The sequence below is a fragment of the Balaenoptera acutorostrata genome, chromosome 21 (assembly GCF_949987535.1).
Source record: "Balaenoptera acutorostrata chromosome 21, mBalAcu1.1, whole genome shotgun sequence".
Lineage (NCBI taxonomy): Eukaryota > Metazoa > Chordata > Mammalia > Artiodactyla > Balaenopteridae > Balaenoptera > Balaenoptera acutorostrata.
Window position 1 is genome coordinate 4,169,829 of NC_080084.1, and position 20,656 is coordinate 4,190,484.

The window sequence follows — 20,656 nt, forward strand, 5'->3', positions numbered from 1 at the left end:
GTGGCCACACTCATACATCAAGCTGGCTGATGCCCGGGATTGGAGTGACACCCCTGGGAGGGGCAGCACACACCAGCCTCGGGGTGACCACAAGGGCCAGAGGAAAGCCGTGGGTCGTCACTGTTTGCAGTGAAGCCGAGCCTCACCCAGGGAGCCCAGGATGGGGAGCGGGGAGAGCTTCATGCATCTCCCCAGCGCTCACCTCCAGGTCCAAGGGCCGCCATCTTGCACTTTTATAGGCTGGTGTCTGGTTGCGCTTCTCTTTAGGGCCCGTGTTTTATCCTCTTTGTGGGGCTTTCCCTGCTGCGTTGCTCCCTGTGGCCCTGCTTGTGGGCGTTGCCTCCCCTTTGCTGGGGAGGTTTGGTTCTGTACATGTGGCAGCTCTGTCTGCCCTCTGGAGCGTCAGGCTGATTGGTGTCGATGGCTTTGGGGGGCGTGTGGTGATGTGGAAGCCGCTGGCTGGGTGGGCAAGCCTCGGGCCTCCCCACGTCCCAGATCCTAGTCTCAAGACTGGGATCAGCCACTCTCATGAGGTTCAGGTGAGACAGCAGGTGATGCTCGAGGTCCCGTGATTCTTGGAAGGTCCTCAGTGGAGCCCCTGGGGTTGCCTGAAGGGCCACCAGGTCCCTGCCTTGGACTTTCGTCTGCTCTGGGAGCTCTGTGTCTAGAAGTGTTTTAAAGGCATTGGCTGGGACATGGTGGGGGCATTTGGTGAACCTTATTTCTCATCCTCCTCTTTCCTTCTCCGATCTGCTAATAAAGTACACGGATCGTCTTACCAGGAAGCAGAGAGCCCCGCTTTCCCTCTCCGTGCTGCCCTCGCTGTCACTGAAGTTGAGCCCACCTCAGCCTTCACGGCACAGGGAGGGCGATTCACAGCCCCCCCTCGGAGCTGACCTCTGCTGCCCAGCAGCTCCACCCAGCACCTGCTTGGGGCCCTGTGCTTGCTGCTCAGCTGGAGGGGCGCACGAGCACCGCTCACTTTCAATTACCCTCTCCTGTGAATCAGTAGCGCGCCTTTCCCTGGAAGCTGGGGCCTGCTCTCCGCAGCGGCACACTTCCCTGAGTCTCCAGCGGTGTCAGCGGTCGGGGTGACTTCTGCCTGCATGTGAGCATGGTAGGGGACTCGCGGTGTGTGGCACTGCGTGGGCAGCTCCTTTTGCCAGGCTCTGGAGGACGGAAGGGAGAAGCCGGTGTCGGGCAGGAGGGAACTCATGGCGAGGCCAGCCAGCAGCTTGGTTAGCCAACTGAGAGAGGCCCTGTCTCTCTCCCTTCAAAGAAGAAATTCCACTTGCCAGGATGCTTTTTAGTGGGTGATAAGCAGGTGTAAGCTTCTGGCATCTGCTCAGAAGCCCTCGGATGTCGCAGGGGGTGTTCTGTCCCGAGCCCACCGAGGGGCCAGAGCAAGGCTCACACCAGGCACAGCCAGGATCGGCATTCTTTCCAGGGGTGGTGTGAGTTTGCAGATCTGGTAAGGGATGTGGAGATGCAAACCACAGATAAGTGGGGAGGCAGAACATTATATAGAGAAGAAAAGATTGCTTTATGCTACATCTGAGGGGCCAGGCAAGATCCACTAGGCATTCAGAAGCAAGAAAAATTGGACAGGTTGGGTGCAAGATGAGGAACGGGTCTCAGCAAGCAGTTCGGGATTAGTGAGGGTGGTGAACGGTACGGCCTAGTGGGTAAGAACAAGGTTTAGCATCAGATTGAGCTGGATGTGAAACGAGGCTTGGCCGCTTGCCAGCTGTGCACCTTGGGGCAAGTTACGTCACTGCTCTAAGCCTCAGTTTCCTTATCTTTAATGGGATAAGAAGACGTAGCTCATAGGATTGTTTGGGGGATTAAATGAGATGATGTTTATAAAGTGCTTAGTCTGGTGTCTGGCCCAGAGCAGATGCTCTCTAAGCGGATGTAATCGTGAGCATCAGGAGGTGCTGGGAGCTTGGTTTCTGGGGCTCCCGCTTTGCGGGCAGGGTGACCCCACCAGCCTCAGAGAGCCCGCAGGACGGGCCGGACCGAGGCCAGACAGGCCTCTCAGCAGGGTTTTGGCAGCTGACCCAGGCCTGCATGTCTGCTTGGGGCAACTTCCTGCCAGGAAAAGGTTCTTGATTCAGCTTATCTAAGTAGCGTGAGTCCTGCCCTCTTGTGCCGATGTCCTTCTCTCTCGTCACTCCCCAGGCCCCACGGCCGCCACCTGTGCTGGTTGACCTCCTTAGATGCTTCCTGAAACAAGGTTGGAGGTGGCAAGGGGTGGGGAATAGAAAAATCTACGTGTGTTCAGGACGACCTTCTCTTTCAATTCTTCTCTACGAAGGTTCACCAGTGAATTAGAAACCAAAATCAAAAGAGACTAGCAGATAAGAGCTTGGGCCTGTTTCCTGGCTTTTTGGCTTTCAGAGCTGTGATTAATCTCCGTGTGTTCATTTTCTGATTAGCAGACCCCAGTTTCTTTTTCCACATTTCCCTTTCTCTGCTTCCAAGTAGGGAAAAAGGAATCAGAATGATTCTTGCAGAGCAGTGTAGAGATGAGGGGATGGAGGGACACCTCCCAACGAGGGGATTTCGGTCCCTCTGGGCCATGGGGAACCAGCTCCCGGATCTGGTTACAGGGAGGACCTCAGAATGGACCCTCTAGGGTGTCTTGAAGGCCACGTCCAGGTCCTCTGGGTTGGAAGGGAGGGAAGCATGTACCTGGCAGGGGCCAGGCAGTGTCTGGGCAGCAGGTGTTGGGGACCCTGGGATGGAGCCGGAGGTCCAGAGGCAGGAAGGTCACCCTGAGGAGCGGGAGCCTGCGTTGGGGCCCTGGGGTGGGCGGGGCTGCAGCTCCGTCCCGGGGACACTGGGATGAAACTCGGTGCGGAGCGCAGTTACTTGGGAGCTGGAAGCGGGTCCCTGGGGAGCCTGGGACGGTTCCTCAGGGTGAGAAGACATTAAAAACAATTTTTTCGTTATTTTAGGGGTATTGTTTTGCAAATACACACTACAACAGTACTCTGACTTATCATGAGCACATTAACATGTGGTACTCGTCCACTAGTTACTTCCTGCCTGGAACGTGCTATTTGTGTTGGTCAGTTTGGAGACCCCTGATCCGAGTGCCAAGGGTGAAGGGGGAGTGCGACCCTCGGAGCCCGGTTCTGTGTCCGGGCAGAGCCTCGGGCCAGGCAGCCTGGTGTCAGGGTGGATGCGGTCTGCGGGACGCTTCTCAGCCACGTTGATGCTGTGATGGCGTGTGGAGGCCCGTGCCCCCCCGCTGGCCCATACCTAGTCCTGTGTGGACAGTGACACGGGGCTTCCCTCCGCTCCCCAGCTGCCGTCAGAAGCACCCCGAGGATAAAGCACTTGGCCCGTGATGGACGCCGACTCAAGCTCCAGTGGAGCAGAGACGCCCGCGTTCCGGAAAGGTCTGCCACGCCTGAGGAGCCCTGCTCCGAAGCCCCCCGGGGGTGTGGTTTGGGGAGATTATGCTCATCTTCAGGCTGCTTTAACTTCTCTGCAGCGTCTTGCCCCGAAGTAGAGGTGTGCACAAGAGCCAGGCTGCTGTGGACCCTGCAACGCCGCTGCAGGGGTTGTGTGTAGAAGCTCGTCTCTCTTAAGAGACCAGATGGAGAACAGTTAGGGGGAATCTGTGAACAGGAGGCAGTGAGCAGGGCCTCGGGGCTGGGGGGTCTTCGGCTCTTGTGGTGGCTTTGGTCCGTGTTCTGCTGGATTCTGCAGAATCCGCCCACTCCGGCCGTGTGGCCCCGGGCTGATGGGGGGAGGTAGGCACCATGGTGGGAAGGCAGGGACACAGAGGCCGTCCTGGGGGCCAGACGGAGGTGGAGGGGATTCTAAATGCAGCGCTGAGGCCGGGTGAAGTGTACAGAGTTACTTTATATACGTTTCCGAGAACATCTCTGAATTAGAATCTTTGCAGGTTGCCTTCTCCACACACATTCAGGATGGTGTGTTTACCCAGGAGACAGGACCTCGATTGATGTTCTGTTAGTACAGCTAATCCTGCCGCTGAAGGTTAGCTGTGCCCCTGCCATCAAAGAGCTGATTGTCTGTGCGCAGGAGGAACCGATGCACACGGCGGCCTCGGGGCCCTGGCCCGCCACTTCCCGGCCCAGGACACACTGCTGGTTTTCTTCCCCACCATCCCTTTTGGCTGTGTGTGTGCACAGGGTCGGGCTGTCCCGTGGAATTTATTGCCGCTCCCTGAATGGTCTCCTTTATCACTCACAAGGCCTGTCATTGTGGTGTGTAGTGCCGCCCGACCTGGTCTCGCCACAAAGCCACCGTCCTTTCCGCCTGCTGCTGCCTCGACAGCATCTCACAGCCGGGCATGTCCTGCGGGCCTCGTGATTTATGAGCCTCTCGTGGACATTCTGTCACAGTACCCAGCCCTCGTGACCTGGGGTCTACAGAGTAAAATGAGTACACCCGTCCTAATGGTTCCTCTGTCCGAGCTGTGGAAGTTCTAATTTCCACTGTCCCCATTTTGGTTGAGTGTCAGACTCTGGACCAAACTTAGACCTGTCTTAGTCTCACTCTCGAAGAGTTTCCACTCTTAAGACGAAATGATAAACAGTACCTTTGGCCACTTGCCTATCTTATTTTAACGAATGTTGTTGATTCCTAACATTTACTTTAAGCTTTTCTCATTTGGAAATTTATTTATTTATACTTATCTTCTCAATCCCCGCACACACACAGCCCCGCCCCCATACATTTGGTAGGTGGGAGCATGGCATTAACGCTTTGTATTTGTTCTAATGGCATTCGCCTGCTGGGGGCTCATGTTATAGTTATTTGCAAAGGGCTTAATGCCTCTACAAGCTCATGAACTTGCTGATGGAATTTGTGCTAGGTTCGCTTTTCATCTCCTGTAACTTCTTATCAGTGTATAATAACAATAGGTGCTCAGTAACCGCAAGGATGAATAATGACGGTATCCCGGATGGCATGGACTGTGCTTCCGTCCTGTGGTTGGGCCGTCGCTGTGTTATGTGGCGATGCGAGGCTGCCCAGGATGCTTGCTGGACTGGACAGGATGTCAGGGCTGCCGGACAGCTTTTGCACCTGGAGTCTGAGAAACCCACCCATTGCTGGACCCCTTGGCCTAGGGCCTCCTGCTTCTTTCAGACTCTCTGCCTTAAATGTTCAGAAAGAAATTCCTTATGCAGCCCCCTACCCGTATACCCCAGGGCAGAGCTCTTAGGGCTATTCAGTCTGTCCTTAGATCCCTTGTCCAGCCGGAGAGTTTGGGGAGTAGCGCTGCGTTCGGGTGGCTCACGCTGGGGCATCTGGCGAGCGTTGCTCTGCAGCGCTTTTTCCCTTCACAGAGGACCGTGGAGGAGCCTCCGCCCGCCGTTTTGTTGCCCAGACAGGTTGTAAGAATGGCAGCAAAACCGCTGGGCTCGGATGTCTCTTCAGTCTAATCAGTAAGTTCAGTGTTTTGGACAAGGTGCATCACAGAACATCCTCGGGGATTTGGCAAGAGGCAGGAAAGCACTGGGGAAAGCGCTTGAGAAGGATGGACGTTTAAAGTGTAGGTGGCAAGACACCCGACGAGCACGAGGGATTTTCTGTGGTTAAAAAATAGGAGCACACACCTCCCTTCACCCACACTTCCTAACGTGGGTTACTGACAGGGCTATATCTCGCGCTCCCGCCACCCCAAAGACGGAGCTCCTCTGAAATCTGGGTGCCTTTTCTAAGTTTTTAAAATAGTAACACAATGCTGCTGGGATGGTACAGCTGTATTTTCACTGTCATCTGTAACTTGTAATGGTGCTTGGTAATTACATGGTGTTCTCCATCTGCAGCTGTAAACACATTATAAAAGTTAACTCTTTAATTCTCCCAGCATCTCTGCAGAGAGCGGGAGAGGTTGTACCTTTGCGGTTTGGCTGTACGTTGGGTCAGGGTTACATCTCATCGAGGCCGTTCTTTCCTGTGTGTGGTAGAGCTGGGAAGGTCACATCTTTGCTGCAGTTGAAAAACCCGATGTCTCCACAGAAGCAAGAGTGCGAAGGGTGAGCCTCCTGACTCTAGCAGACAAACGTGTGGCCAGGTGTCACTATTATGATTACAGGTTAGATTGCTAGAAACATCCAAAAAACAGTGTGTGTTAAAAGATGCAGAATTTTGTTTTTGACATCTGCTCTTGACATTTAAAAGGAGAAATCCATCACTGCTCCTTTGGAAGTAATTTTTACGGCTTTTATTGCTTTTAAAAAGTCATTTCTTTCTAGATCTGTTTTCTTCTCCTTTTACATCCAGAAGAATGGAATACCAAATAACTTTGAAATTTATACTAGTGAATTTCAAAAGCCAGACTAGACTTTCAAGAGACTTATGGAACAGAATAATTGTTGTACAGTTTTAAATTTCTTTAGCCATTGTTTTAATACATTGCTTTGGTTAACCAACGTGATTTCAATGTATTATGCAAACGTAACCATTATTCCGTTAAAAATATGTTAGATTGCATACTTTGTTTCCACAGTACAACAAATGGTGTTGAACCTTCCATTTTTGTTATTTGGTTTGCTTATTTTGTCTTTAATGACAGTCCATTTAAAGTGAAAGTCTTTAAAGTAGCCGCATAACGTGATAACATGTCTTCACTGGTAATTTAATACTTGGATATAATGAGTTCATCGGAGAGATTTCATTAAAAACAGCAAGGTGCCTGAATACCAAAGCTGAGATGTTTTAAATCACAGAATTATAGTAATTATACAAAGCCTGAGATTTTCATCAGACAGAAAAGGCTTCCACGGCTGAACGTACACTTTAAACTCAGCACTAATAACTGTGTATTGTGCTAAATTATAGGAGAGAGAATCCTCAGGCCAAGGGAAATATTGGAGAGAATGTTATGTGTTGAATTTTAAAGGAAAATTGGGAAATAAACTATTCTGATAGCATAATGATATATGTAAGAGGTACATCACCAGGGAAATAGGAGAGGAACTCGAGAGTGTGGCCATAGGACACGGTAGGTGACTGCTCAGACCGCCAGTGAGCCTTCCTGTTTACGGTATTTTCAGCGTAGGGAGGATGCCAGAGGGATCATCTCTCCCTACTCCCAGGGGTCCTGAAGTTGCTAATTGACTGGAGTCCTGCCAGTCAGTAAAGGGGACAGCCCACCAGTAAATGAGGTGAGAATCTGGATTTCTAGGTCGGGTGAAGACTGTAAAATGTAATTTAGGGAATTCCCTGGTGGGCCAGTGGTTAGGACTCTGTGCTGTCACTTCCGAGGCCTGGGTTCAATCCCTGGTTGGGGAACTAAGATCCCACAAGCTGCAAGGCGCAGCCAAAAAAACCCCCAGAACAAACAAAAAACCTTAAAAAAAAAAAGGTAATTTAGTTTTCATGGGGATTTTTTTAATGTTGAATTTTTATACAATGGCCAGGACATAGTACCCTCAGGGAGGTTGTTTAAGAGAAGTGATATAAAAAGATGCATCTAGGAAAATTTTATTAAAATCTCCCTACAACAAGAAATCTTATTTGATCCATTTATCATTCTTTTTTTCCGGCTCAGATGGGCAGGGGAGCTGAGGAAAGGGGATGAAGGAAGGGAGGGCACTGAGGAAGGAGTGCTGGGTGGAGGAGGGAGGGGCTTCCCGGGGGGAGGGGACAGCGGGTGAGAGCCAGGTGGCTCCTCATTTGTTTGGGGGGGGGGTGGAGTTGGATGAAAGGCCCTGTGGTCTGGCTGGGTGTTCCTGATGAGCCGCCAGGACCCGGAATTGCTCCCAGAGGTTGAGCAGAGGCGTCCTGGGTTTGAGTCCTGACAAAGCAGTATTTCTGGTCTGCTTCTCCCGGCTCCATCCCTTTCTGTGGTAAACTCATCATCCCCTGTCCTGGAAGAACTGTCCCGACGCATTCCGAATGTTACCACCCGCACTTAGCATTTGCACATTTGGGCCTCCAGGTGCTTCCTCACCTCCTCACCAGAAAGTATGAGGGCCACCCTGAGCCAGCTTGCAGGCCTACCCTGCTTGGGTGCCCTCAGGAGCCCGGGATGCTCACTGTTTGCATCTACCGGTGCCGGGAAGGCCCTGCTCTGCAATTTCATTGTCACTCAAGTTTTGCTTTTTCCCTTTTACCCATGAAAATAATATGTGCCATTGTGGACGATTTGCAAGATAGAGAAAATTACAGAGAAGCAGAAAAATCACCATTAATCCTTCCACCCAGAGAGAATTCACATTTTGCCATGTTTTCTTCCTGTCTTTTTTCTGCATCCTTTGTTCTTTGTGTACGCTACTCTGCAGATGCATATTTGCATTCTGATTTAGAAACACCGAGCAATATTTAATCACCTGTTGTAAGCATTTTCCGTAAACTCCATTGAATATTGATTATCGATCGCCGTGGTGAACACACGGGGGTTACTGTCCTAAGCGTTATTGTCATTGGTCTCCCCAGGTTCCCTCTGGAAGGCTATGATGGGAATGAGCGTGACAACTTGGACGGTTCCCCTGACTCGCGGCCTCTGCCTGGAAGTTCATCCTTTAGAAGTCAGGAAACTGCTGCCCTTGGTGGTGGACTCCCGGGAACAAGACGCGGTGTAGACCGAAATGGATGAGAGCAGCTCGGGGACCCCCGGACGTGTGCTCCCCGTGATCTAGTCCAGGGACGCCCCTCGTGGGCCGGGTGGTCTGGGATGAACGCCGCGGCTGCTGGACGCGTGGCTGATCCCTGAGCGAGGATGGTGCGCCGGGGGCTGCTCGCGTGGGTCTCCCGGGTGGTGGTCTTGCTTGTGCTCCTCTGCTGCGTCGTGTCTGTCCTCTACATGCTGGCCTGCACGCCAAGGGGCGACGACGAGCAGCTGGGGCTGCCCAGGGCCAGCGGCCCCACGGGGAAGGACGGGTACCAGGCAGCGATGCAGCAGCGGGAGGAACATCACCGCGACGACATCAGCAGCCTCAAGAGGCAGATTGCGCGGCTCCAGGAGGAGCTGCAGGAGAGGAGCGAGCAGCTCAGGACCGCGCAGCATCTGGCCCCCGGGAGGGCCCAGGCCGACCTGCTGGCCTTCCTGCGCTCCCAGGTGGACAGGGCAGAGGTGCACAGCGGCGTCAAGCAGGCCACCGAGTACGCCGCTGTGCCCTTTGACAGCTTCACCCTGCACAAAGTGTACCAGCTGGAGACGGGCCTGACCCGCCACCCCGAGGAGAAGCCCGTGCGCAAGGACAAGCGGGATGAGCTGGTGGAGGTCATCCAGCTGGCCGTGGACGCCCTGAACAGCCCGGCCGAGAGCGGCCCCGACCAGCGTCCTTACGCGGCCTCGGACTTCATCGAAGGTTGGCCCGCTTGCGAAGGGGGTGGAAAGTGGTCGGAGGGGCCCCCGGGTCTGGGCCCAGGCAGAGCCCGGCTGCGGAGGCTGGCGGTGGCTTTGGGGATGGCGCGTAGGCAGCTCTGTAGGAGCGACTGAAGGCAAGGCTTGGCTTTTTGTATTTTTCAGAAATACCTGCTTCCACTCACTTCCTCGTGGAAACCACAGTCACTGAGTGGACAGGTTCGTTGTTTCTTGGCAGAAGAAGGTGGAACTTCTTGCTCTCAATAAAAAAGAAAGAAAACAAAATATAAACATGAAATACCGAAACCCAAATAGAGTGTGATAGGCAGTTTTCGTTTTATGCCTTCTCCCAGGCACTTCTAGAGACCGGGCCCTGTCATCAGGCCCTGGACAGGACAGTAGTAGCGAACATGCACGTGTAGCACTTACGTCCGCCCAGCTCTGTTCTGGGAGCTTTACGCTTGCAGTGACCCCTTTTGCGGGGTGAGGGAATGGAGGCTCAGATTAAGTAAGTAAATCACCTAAGGGGGCTCTGTTAGCAAGTGACGGAGCTGGGATTTGAATCCAGAAGTCTGATTCCAGAGTCCACGTCCTTAACCACTAGGTCATATTGTAGAGGTGGTCAGAGCACCTGGAAACTAGGAGGGTGAATGCCCCACCTTTCTTCATGGGCACAGAACAACCTAGTGTTAATTGTGTTTGTGTCAATTTTAGAAGAAAGCAGCCTTGTCTTGGAGTTTCTTGGAAGAATCTTCTTACCAATTTTTCCGTTGTTACTGATTCAAAAATCAACTAATAATTTGGAAGAGGAACTGCCTTCGAGGGCATCCGGCTCTTCCTCCTATTTCCGGAAAGGAGATACTTCCCAGACACATGGCTTGCCCACCTTACCCTGCTCCCTACTTGGGTTCTGTAACGACCATCTCATCAACCTGTAGGCAAGACAGACCCTCTTTAGTCCTACCAGAAACCCTCCCTCTGCCTCTGATGCCTGTTCTCTCTGGACGCTTTCCTGTCTTATGGGTTTTTCCCCTTTACATGTGAACTGTAAATTAATGCAATTTTGGTATATTATCATTTTTCATATACCTAGAGCTAGGTAAAGAAATCTTTCGCAAGATCAAGCTTTTGGTCTGTCGACTGAAAAAAAAAAAAAAAGCACAGTGTGAGAGTAGTGAGTTAAATTTTATTTGGGGACAAAATGAGGACGATAGCCCGGGACAGCATCTCAGACAGCTCTGAGGAACTGCTCTGAAGAGGTGGGGTGGAGGTCAGCATCTGTGTGGCTTTGGTGAAGGGGGTCCATGCAGTGAAGCACACGTTTTGGCTGAAGGTGATCACTAGGAGCAGATGTCACCATTCATGATTTTAGTGCTTTTCTAGATATGAGAAGATGCAAGAAATTTGGCTCATAAAATCTCCTGAAAATCTCTATCTGAAGGCCTGTTCTGCCAGTGTTTCCCAGAGCACAGAGTACCTCATTCCTGATCTCCACCCTGAACTCCTTTCAGGGTGAGTTGAAGGTCAGCGGCTGCCGTGGCTAGTGACTTCATCCTTGTAGAGGCGGATGGCAAGTGACAGTTTTTTGCCCACTGGTGTCAGGATTTTACGCATTTATATGAAGTATTAAAAGTGCCTAGTGCACTGGGGAGCTAGCAAGTATAAACACAAGGTAAGCACTCAGTAAGCGTTTAAAGTATCATGAGGGTGTAGCATCCCATTTTATAGTGCTTTAGAGTTTATCAAACATTTCCACAACTATTACTTGCCTAGCTGACCCCCAGGGAAAATCATTAAACATCCTTAAAAAGGAAACCTTGGTTGTGGAGTACGCTGCCAGAGCTGCCCTCACACAAAGCACTTTCAAAAGAACTTGATGACAAATCAGTGATTTTTAATCTGCATTCATGTTTGAAATCCCCGTCTGCTTTTCTGTGTACAGGATCTAAAGTGCAAGGCCTGTGGTTCTCAGTGACTCGGGCCTCTTGTCCCTGAGCTGAGGTGCTCTGTGGTACGTCTGACTTTCTGTCAGAAACCCTCTTGTCATGCTGCCCCGTGGGGCTTAACACAGCCTGTGTGTGAAGGCAGATCAGTCCACACACACCTTCCAAATTTGGGGAAAGTCTCGTCAGCTATTTTCATATGATGAGTAAATAGACACAAACACTTTAAATATGTTTCTACATATTTGACTGTCATACACAGTTGATCTCACTTTTTCATTCTTATCACAAAAGATGGTGGAGGGCATCTTTTATATTCCCAGGAACTGGGGCATCATGAAAGACTTCACTAGTCAGGGAGCTGCAGGAAGGCAGAGTTAAATTCAGCATAAGGAGTAACTGTCAAACAGTGACGTTTCGGAACAAAGTGGGATTCCCATCACTGGGAGGATTCTGTCATCAGCTGGATGGCCAGGAGGTGGTAATTCATGATTCTAGCATCAGAGAGGTGGTTGGACTGAATTACATTTGAAGACCTTTGCAATCCTGGCTCACGATTCTTTGACCTACACCTAGTTAAGGAGAACGAAGGGAACGGAAAGGGTCTGATTTGAAATCTGTGTTCTATAATGCATGAGAACAAGCAAAGGGACCCTGTAAGGATGAAGTGTATCTTTAACATAACGTATTTGGGTTTTTAAGCATAACCTTGGAGAGACTATTCTGTGTTTGGGTGTCAGTAGTCTAAACGTTGGGGCAGTTGAGTGGAAGTCCACGGGCAAACCTGGGTTCCACACCCTCAGAGAGCTCTACACGAGGGCCACGGATTCACTGAACCCTGAACTAGTGTGATAAGGATGGGGGTTCTTTGTGCTTAAACGAATAATAATAAAACCCTGTGGAATGCGTCTGGATGATAACAGTTGAGTAGACTTAAAGCCAGCCGTGGGGCAGGAGGCGTGATGACACAGCAGGGTCTGTGTGACTCTGACCCAGACCCCTCACCTCCTGGCGGCTGGGTCTCCTCATCCTTCAAGAAGAGGTTGACTTTCACGTCCCCCAAGGCCCACCCAGCCCAGCCTTCTGCAAAATACAAAGCACCGCTTTGGCTTTCTTCTTCTTGGCTTTGCCGAGGAACCGTCCCTGAGGGGTACCCTGCCCCCCCTCTGCTGGGTGACAGGACATGCCCCACCCCTTGGGATTCTGCTCTGTGGAAGGAGGGATTCAGACAGGTGATCTGTAAGGCCTGCTCTGACCATGGCCACTTCCTACAGTTCTGTGAAGCCTGCAGAGGGCGAATGCCTATTGATGACCATCTAATTTATTATCCATGTTGATTGAATTATTATCTATCTCTGCAACATAGAGGGAACAACATTTGCCCCAGTTTCGCTTCACCAGATGTTTCACTGGCACTGATTCTTGCATTGGATTCTCATATAATAACATGATTTTTTTGTACAACCGTCTGGGAAAAGAAGATAAAGTAGAAAAGCATGATCAGATCCTGTGCTTTCGGAAACCTAACTGTTTATCTCCTCAAGTGAACAGAAAACCTCGCTTTGTGTTTGTGGTTCATGACTCCTGTGTGGGATACACAGACTCCTGTTTAAGTCTGAGTGGCACAGTTTTTGGCTTTGATGGCATATTTAAATAGAGCTCCGGGGCCTACATTCGACATCATTCCATAAAACGATTTAGCCTCCCGAATTATTCCCCTTTTACAACCCGAACACCCAACACCGTGAGTCCTGTGTGAGGTGCTGTGTCTGCAGTCTCCATGGGGTGGTTCTGTACCGGCCTGGGCACCTCCCCTCCTCGAGCTTTCGCAGGGTTAGTGGTGGCAAGAGTGGCTCAGACGCCAGAAGACTTGATTTTAGGATGAGATGGAGTCAAGCCACGAGCCACAAGAAAGTGAAGGTTTTGATGGCACCCTGGGACGCGTTTTAAAACAAGGAGATACGGGAATAGCTCTAAAACCTTAGTGACCAGCGCCTGCCCAGTAAGCTCCCATCTCCTGTGCTCCACAGCCAAAACCGCGTGCTGCCTGGGCAGCCGAGGCACCGAGTGAGGGCCCGGAGATTTTTAGGTCCATTGTTGGTGCCTCTGCATAACCTCCAAGGATGCCACGTGACCATGTTGCTAAGCTTTTCTAGACAAGCTGAGTCCAGTCCCAGGGCCAGGCGCTTGGAGAGCCTGGTGCTCGGGGCCGTGATGCTTGGCGTGCGTTTCAGGGAGATGCTCCTTTGTGACTTGGGGAGGGAAGGTAAGACAGGCGTTCAGGTGCATTGCCGGGCATTTGGGGGCGCTTGGGGATCTTGGTGCAGAAATAAGGGAGAGCAAGGATTCTGCGCAGTGGACGGGGTGTGGCGGGAAGAGCAGGTGTTGCGGGGAGGTGGGGAGGTTGCTGTGGGCAGGACATAGGGCTTCAGGTCCTGAGCAGGGCCCCAGTTCTCAGCATCTCCAGGGAGGCGAAGGCCGTAGAACCCAGGACAGCCCTTCCCACCCGTCCTCACGTCACGTGCACGGAAGGACCATGCGTGTTTACTGTCGAGTTCCCGTCAGGCCTGCGTGGTGTTAGGTTCCTCTGTCACCTCACCCCGTTCCCTCTGTCTGCTTCCTCCCTGAGGTCTCCTCATGTGTTTGCTGATGCTTTACGTTCCTAAAGAGGGAGAAATGCTTTTTATTCTGAAATCAGAGATAAGAGGCTTAAATGCCAATAAATGTTTTGAGGCTACACTATAGAGGGATTCTTCCTGGGGGGACGGCGAGAAGGAGGGTAGCGGCCTTGCACTTCTGTGGGGGCGGGACCCTAGCCCCCCTTCTGGGGAGTGGATGAGCCTCCTGCCAGGGTAGGTGCTCTGCTGTCTCAGAATATTTTGAAATTCTTAGTAAGTTGTGAACAAGGGACCCTACCTTTTCATTTTGCTCTGGTCCCTGCAAACTGGGCAGCCAGTCCTACCGCCGAATAGAGAAGCCAGGAGGGAGGGTGAGGAGGGGAGACGGAACTAGGACACTGTGCAGCCCAACACCATCGCTGAGGCCAGCTCTGTGGACCCGCGGCGGACCGGGACAGGCGCGACCTTGGTTTGACACCCATCCTGTGCGTGTGGAGTACTTTCTGGCAAGACTGCAGAAACCGGCAAGTCTTAACTTTGTTTTACGATAACTATGTTGTTAGTATTTTTATTGGACTCATTCGAAGCACTTTCGTTCCCAGGGGATTTTTCTTAAATTGAAGTGTCACTGTTCTTCCTGCCTCGCGTTTCCTGCTAGGGATGTGCTGTAAGAGGGAGCTTGGGATGCTGTGGGAACGTCCAGGACGGAGGAACGTGGCTGCGTTAGCGGGAGTGCTGAGCGGAGGCACGATGGGCGGAGGCCTGGACCGGGGCCTCGGGCTCCGTGGGAGGTGCGGGGGGGAGACGGCGGGCAAGGGGTGCGGCCCAGCGGGCCCAGTCTGTCAGCCACGTTGGGGAAGAGCTGGTGTTTGCGGAAAGGCGCCATAGTTTTTTAGCCAGACCCCGAGTTTGTCCTCTGCGGGGTCGTGGATAAGGCCCGGTGCCCAGGCTTAATCGACGTGCGTGGGCGGGACACCTGCTCTGTGGGCAGAACGTCCACAGTGGCCTGAGGGGCGGGGGAAGGAGGATGAAGCCAGGTCTCTGGCCTGAAGGACCCAGTTCCCCACGTGGGGAGACAAAGCTCTCAGTGACCGAGGTTCAGTGGCAGGAAGTGGCCGTTGGTCCGAGGGTGTCAGAATCGGTGCCTGAAGGCCCCTGGGGCTCGGGAGAGACCTCAGAGCAGGTGGGACCTGAGCCAGGCTCGAAGGGGAGACGGGGTTACGGGGAGGGGCGAGCGAGAGGGGAACAGATGGCAGCAGAGGGCAGGGGCCAGAGAGCCGACTGACTGGGGAGTAGGACCAGGGTGGGGTTAGGGGGAGACCAGCCCAGCCAGCAGGTGGGACCCGAGAGTCACTGGGAATGTTGGACACGAGGACCCTGAGGGCTGGGCCGAGGGGTTTAGCTCACAGGATCGCCTGGATCTGTAGTCAGACGGGCCCTCGTTTGGGGGGCGGTGGGTAGTGAGCTCTGCTCCTGAGTCCCGCTCAGCCCACCCCCGCCTCCTCCCACTTGCTGTGGTTCTCAGATGCTCAAGCAGCCGTGGCATCTTGGAGGTCCTGTGGTCGGAGATGGGGACCCCGTGGTTTATCGTAGCTGGTCTTGCGTCTGTGCACCAGGCCCTGTCCTGACGTCTCACCAGCACTGGTTCATCTCATTCCCTCTTCCTCCAGCACCCTGGATTCATTTTATCTCCGTTTTGTCAGGGTGAGTCTGGAACTCGGAGGTTAAGTAACAGCCTCCAGGCCACTCAGCTGGCAAGTGATGGGCCCAGATTCCAGACCTTTAGATCGTAGCTCCTGGCCATGCCACCTCGGACCTCTGAGGGTCTCTGACCTGTCCACACGCTTCTCTGGTCCCGGATGGTATGGGGGAAACCTAAAGGAACATCCAAGGGGTGCAGACCGTTGGGAGAGGTCCTACCCGGGTGAGCTGTGTAAATGTTCTCGGGAAGAAGTTTTTAAAGGAAGAGAAGGAAGATCATGAGCTCCTGGGGGAGACAGGCAGACAGAGGCACGGGGGGGGGCTGCATCATTCACTTAAGGGGAGGGGGTCGTGCGGGGCTGGGCGCCTTCAGCATGAAACGCTTTACTTAAACTGATCGGGGTGCGTTTCTTCTGAGACTCCTACAGCAGTGTGGAGGAGGGGCGGGAGCTGACGAGTCAGGAGGGAAGATGGAGTGCAGAAGAGCCCGTCGGGGCCTGTCAGGGAGCCGGGTGGCGGGCGTGTCCGGTGCTAAGGGAAGAGACAGGGCTTACGGTCCTGTTTTCTTCTCCAACATACACACTATATGTGAGCTCTGGATTTGATGGAAGCCCACGGTGCGGGCAGTCCTGGGGGGCTCTGCCCGCCTTCTGATCCCAGCTCGCCTGCCGGCTCTGCTTCCACTGCTCCTCCTGCCCGTTCCCCCCTCGCCCAGTGCCCAGCTCTCCTGCCCGCCCTGACCCTCCTCCTCCCGTGCGCCGTCCTCTGCACCCAAGGCCCTGCCCTCTGTAAGACCGTCCCCTCTGCAGTCTTCAGGTTCTTCCAGCCAGAAGTTCCCTGTCGTCTTCCCGAGGCCATGGGATGAGCTCGCAGACCATTTTCCCTCTGTCACTCTTGGTTTATCAGACTCAGCCCATCTTCCTCACCACGTCCAGCAGCAGCGATGGGTGCACGGTGCTTTCCCTGTTCAGTGGCTGCACAGCCCTCACGGTGGTGGTTCCCATTCGGGAGCCTCACCTGGCCAGAGTCTGACTCCCCCGAGGTCCCCCCCGACCCCGCTGGCCCTGGGGGGCCCAGCCTCCCACTTCATGTGCCGGGTGAGCAGCGTGGGCCTGGGGCACCAGACCCGCGGCCCATTCAGCTCCTGTCTCTGAGTACACCCTGCCCGGTCCGCGTGTATAAGAGAGACGGCTCGAACCTCATGGAAGAAAGTTTACAGAAAACCCAAGGTACACGGTTCTCACCTCTGCTCTTCAATTTCCATTGTAAATTAGCTGTTTGATAGGAGGATATTTTCCATCGAAACAATACCGTAAAGAGTACTTGGGTTCCTGGGACCCATCACAAATCAGATTTAAACTCTAAACGCAAGGACATAAATGCCAGAGGTTGGGGATGAGTGGAGAGGACGTCTTTAGAAAGCTATCTTCCTTTTCTGCCCTGGGTGTTACTAGTACATTCTCAACAGAGTACCTGACACCAAAACCACTTTACAAAAACGCTGTATTTTGCAGTCATTTTGGAATTACAGAAGAGTTGCAGGAACAGCGCAGGGTTCCCGCCTGCCTCTCCCCAGCTTCCCCGCTGTCAGCGTTCTGCACGGGTGCGGGCGTCCGCCCTGGGAAGCAGCGCTGGTACGGCTCTGTCTCCCCTGGGAAGCAGCGCTGGTACGGCTCTGTCTCCCCTGGGAAGCAGCGCTGGTACGGCACTGTCTCCCCTGGGAAGCAGCGCTGGTACGGCTCTGTCTCCCCTGGGAAGCAGCGCTGGTACGGCTCTGTCTCCCCTGGGAAGCAGCGCTGGTACGGCTCTGTCTCCCCTGGGAAGCAGCGCTGGTACGGCTCTGTCTCCTCAGTTGTGCCTCAGCTTTGCTTCGCTTCTGTGTTTCTCCTGCCTGGTGTGCTCGGGACTGCGTAGCTCCGTGGTTTGGTGTCTGTCGTTCATTTGGGGAAGTTCTGAGCCCGTATTTCAGCCAGTCCTCCCTTGCCCCGTGCCGTCTGTCTCATTCTGGACTCCACCTGTGTGAATGGCTCACAGCCAGTGGACGTTCTCTTTCTTTTTTGTTTTCACTTTTTTTTCTCTTTGTGTTTGGTAACTTCCATTGGCCCACCTCAAGTTAACTGATTCTTCCTCAGCAGAGAGACTACCCATCAAGGCGTTCTTTACGCCTATTACTGCGCTTTTAATTTCTAGCATTTCCATTTATTTCTGATCATTTCCATCTCTCTGCTGAAGTTGCCCATCTGATCGCACGTGTTGTCCACTTTTTCCACCTTTAACATATTAATCATAGTTATTTTAAATTCCCTGTCAGATGACTCCAGCATCCGTGTCATCTCTGAGTCCGGTTCTGATGATTGCTTTGTGTCTTGGATTTTTTTCTTGTCTTTTCCAAACCTCGTAACTTTTGTCGAATCTGGCGTAGCTAGTAGAGACTGAGATAAATAGTGTTTATGCCTGGAAGTGGCACACTTTTCCCTTTCCTGAGCCCTGTGTGCATGCCCGGGCGCAGAAGTGGGCGGGGCTTGAGGTTTGTGGTTGCTATGGTTACCCTCAGTGCATCCCAGGCTCCAAATTCCTCGTGATACCTTGTGTTAGGGTGGAGGCGTTTCTGCCTGAGGGCTGTCCGTCCAGCTGTGTGACCCCTCGGGGAAGGTCTCCTTGCGCTCCTCTCCTGTCCCCTCCCAGCATTTCTGCTGTCACTTGCTATTCAAGCTTGTTAGCTTAGTGCAGGGCAGTGGGGAGTGGAGCATTAACCATTTTTAACATTAACTATTTAATGTTAATTAAATCTCAGTCCTACCATGTCTTCAGTTCTTGAGGTGTCTCCTGTCCCACCCCAGGAATAAGGCTTTTTATTCCTCCCTCCCCAGCTGCAGGGAGCTTTCACCAGTTCCTGAGGGTGAGAATGTTTGTTGTGCTTTCCCCAACAATAGATTTTGGTTCCAGAGAGGGGGACAGGAGGAAAGGGCCCCCCGACATGGCTGCTGACCCCCGCCCCCGGGCCTGCACCTCGTGGACACTTCCAAGGCTCTGGTTTTCTGTGAGTACCCGAGGAGGCTTCTGGAGGAAGAGCCGCGGGGGTACAGACCTCTCCATTCCCTGGAGCCCCAGGGCGTCCCTGTGCCGCCAGCCTGGGCTCGGCCTTCTTTCTTCCGCCCCATGTCCTCCGCCCCTCTGGGCCAGCGCTCCCTGCTCTGCCCTCCCTGCAGGCTCCTGTCTCTCGTCAGATTTGGGACCAGCCATTTGTTCTGTGGCCTCAGCTCTCCCCGAAGTTCAGAGAAGTCCTGCATTTGAAGGGAGTCTGGCTCTTTTTCATTGTGAGCAATGTGTCTTTGAACTCATTATACCCTGGAGTGGAAGCAGAAGTGTGAAACCACTTTTTAAAATAATAATTTAAAATCTATTGATTACTTCGTCTACTTCCATTTCTCTATGAATCAATAATCTCTTCTCACAATCTATTGATGGTTTCACCCATCATACTCAAGCCAACAGTTTAAAAGCACTGAATTGCATTGATTTCGCTCATGAGCGGGAAGGTTGGGACATCCCACACCTGGGTCCTCTGAGCGGAAACCTTGAATGCCGTGGTCTCTCCTCTGTGGCCATGAATCAGAGAAATGGCAGGGTCGCTTAAGCCTATCTGGTACCATATGTCTATTCTTTGAGTTTTAATGTTTCAGTGTTGGCCACTTGGATTTCTTCTACCAAATGTCACACGATCATAAAAAGTACAAGTATTGTGACAATCGATCATTTCCAAGCACACTTCCCCAAACTGGCGTGTGGAGCCGTCCCTGCCTTCTGCATTGTCAGAACTTGGGGTTACTGTTTTCCATCCCTTTCTGCCGTTCACCTTGGTCTGCCTGGAATCCCCGTCACCCTCCTGCTGGTGTTGATCGGGTCCTGTGTTAGCTGGGTGGGGGGAGTGAAGGGGAAAAGGGGGAAAGGTACTGTCCTGCCCCACATCAAACATCTGCCTTCTTCCTGCATTCCACCCCCTCCCCCACGTCCCGCAGGCCTGGGGACACTTTGGTGGCTGAAGCTGGCACCTGCCGCCCCACCTCTTTGTGACTCTACACAGACCGTTGTTTAGGAAATGAAGCCAAGACTTGGAAACGCTGGGAGGCTGTGCTGTCCCCTCTGTGTCCTGTCCTGCTGCTTCCTCTGGGGCTCTGTCCCTGGCTGTCACCCGGCTCCTTCCTTCCTTCCCTGCAGCCAGTGCCCCTTGTCCCCAGTCTTGTGGGGGAGGGAGGGATGGTCCCCTGTCCCATCCGATGTCTGTCGTGCTGACTTGTGGAGCCGTAGCTGTGACTGGACTTCGCGGCCGTGGGCTTGGGTTGGTTCACAGCGCTGGGCGCGTCTCCGCAGGCGCGTGGTGGATCAGGGCTCTGTGGCTGGCCCGAGGACTTCACCACCGCAGATCCTAGCGTTCCTGTGCCTTCGGAGCGATTTACGCGTGCACTCCTGAAGGCAGCCCACTTGTAGATCGGGGACCCCCCCCCATTTCCTTTGCATTGTAAATGTTTCTGTCAGCAGCAGCCAGCGCTTCCTGAACTACAAGTCAGACCCCATCGGACTCACCCAGGGGAAGGGAGCATACAGGTGGCAGTGATGGGATTACCTTTTATATTTTGCTTAGAGCTGTAAACAGTCACCAGGGTCTGTGAAACGTCTCTCTTCTCTCTCCGTCTGTTTCCCCTGAGGCTGCTGATCTGAAGTCGGCATCCGCAGGGAGATGGGTTGGAAGGGCCGCTGAGCCTTTGCCCCGGTGACTTTATTCTCACTGTAGGACCCATAGGGGCTGAGGTGGGGGAAGAGTAAACACCAAGGGGCGTAGCTCCATCTTGGAAACGCTGGCCTGCATCCTGCCTGGCTCTCCTTCTGCCCTCAGCCCCCTGTCTTTGCTGTGGACACAGATGAAGGGAAGGAATAGACTTTTCCATCCTTGGAGGTTCCGTTGGTTTATCAGTTGGTCTGAAAACACCATTTTGTGAGGTTCCGTCACGTGCAGGGTTTTGTAGGGCGGATGCTGACGGAAGAGGACAGAGCCCAGAGGAAATGAGGTTCCAGGAGGAAGTGATCGGGTTAGGCGC

General features: G+C 53.1%; 1 protein-coding gene across 15 annotated transcripts in view; it reads left to right on the top strand.

Moving 5' to 3' along the window:
* The window catches only part of CSGALNACT1 (chondroitin sulfate N-acetylgalactosaminyltransferase 1), a 343,992-nt gene that overhangs the window by 251,659 nt on the left and 71,677 nt on the right, over nt 1–20,656 (top strand). For all 15 annotated transcript variants that reach the window (XM_057537121.1, XM_057537122.1, XM_007178985.2 and 12 more), the window contains one exon: nt 8,428–9,302. In XM_057537121.1, coding sequence (XP_057393104.1) covers nt 8,711–9,302 — 592 coding nt within the window. In that variant the 5' untranslated portion in view covers nt 8,428–8,710. The remainder of the gene's footprint in view (nt 1–8,427; nt 9,303–20,656) is intronic.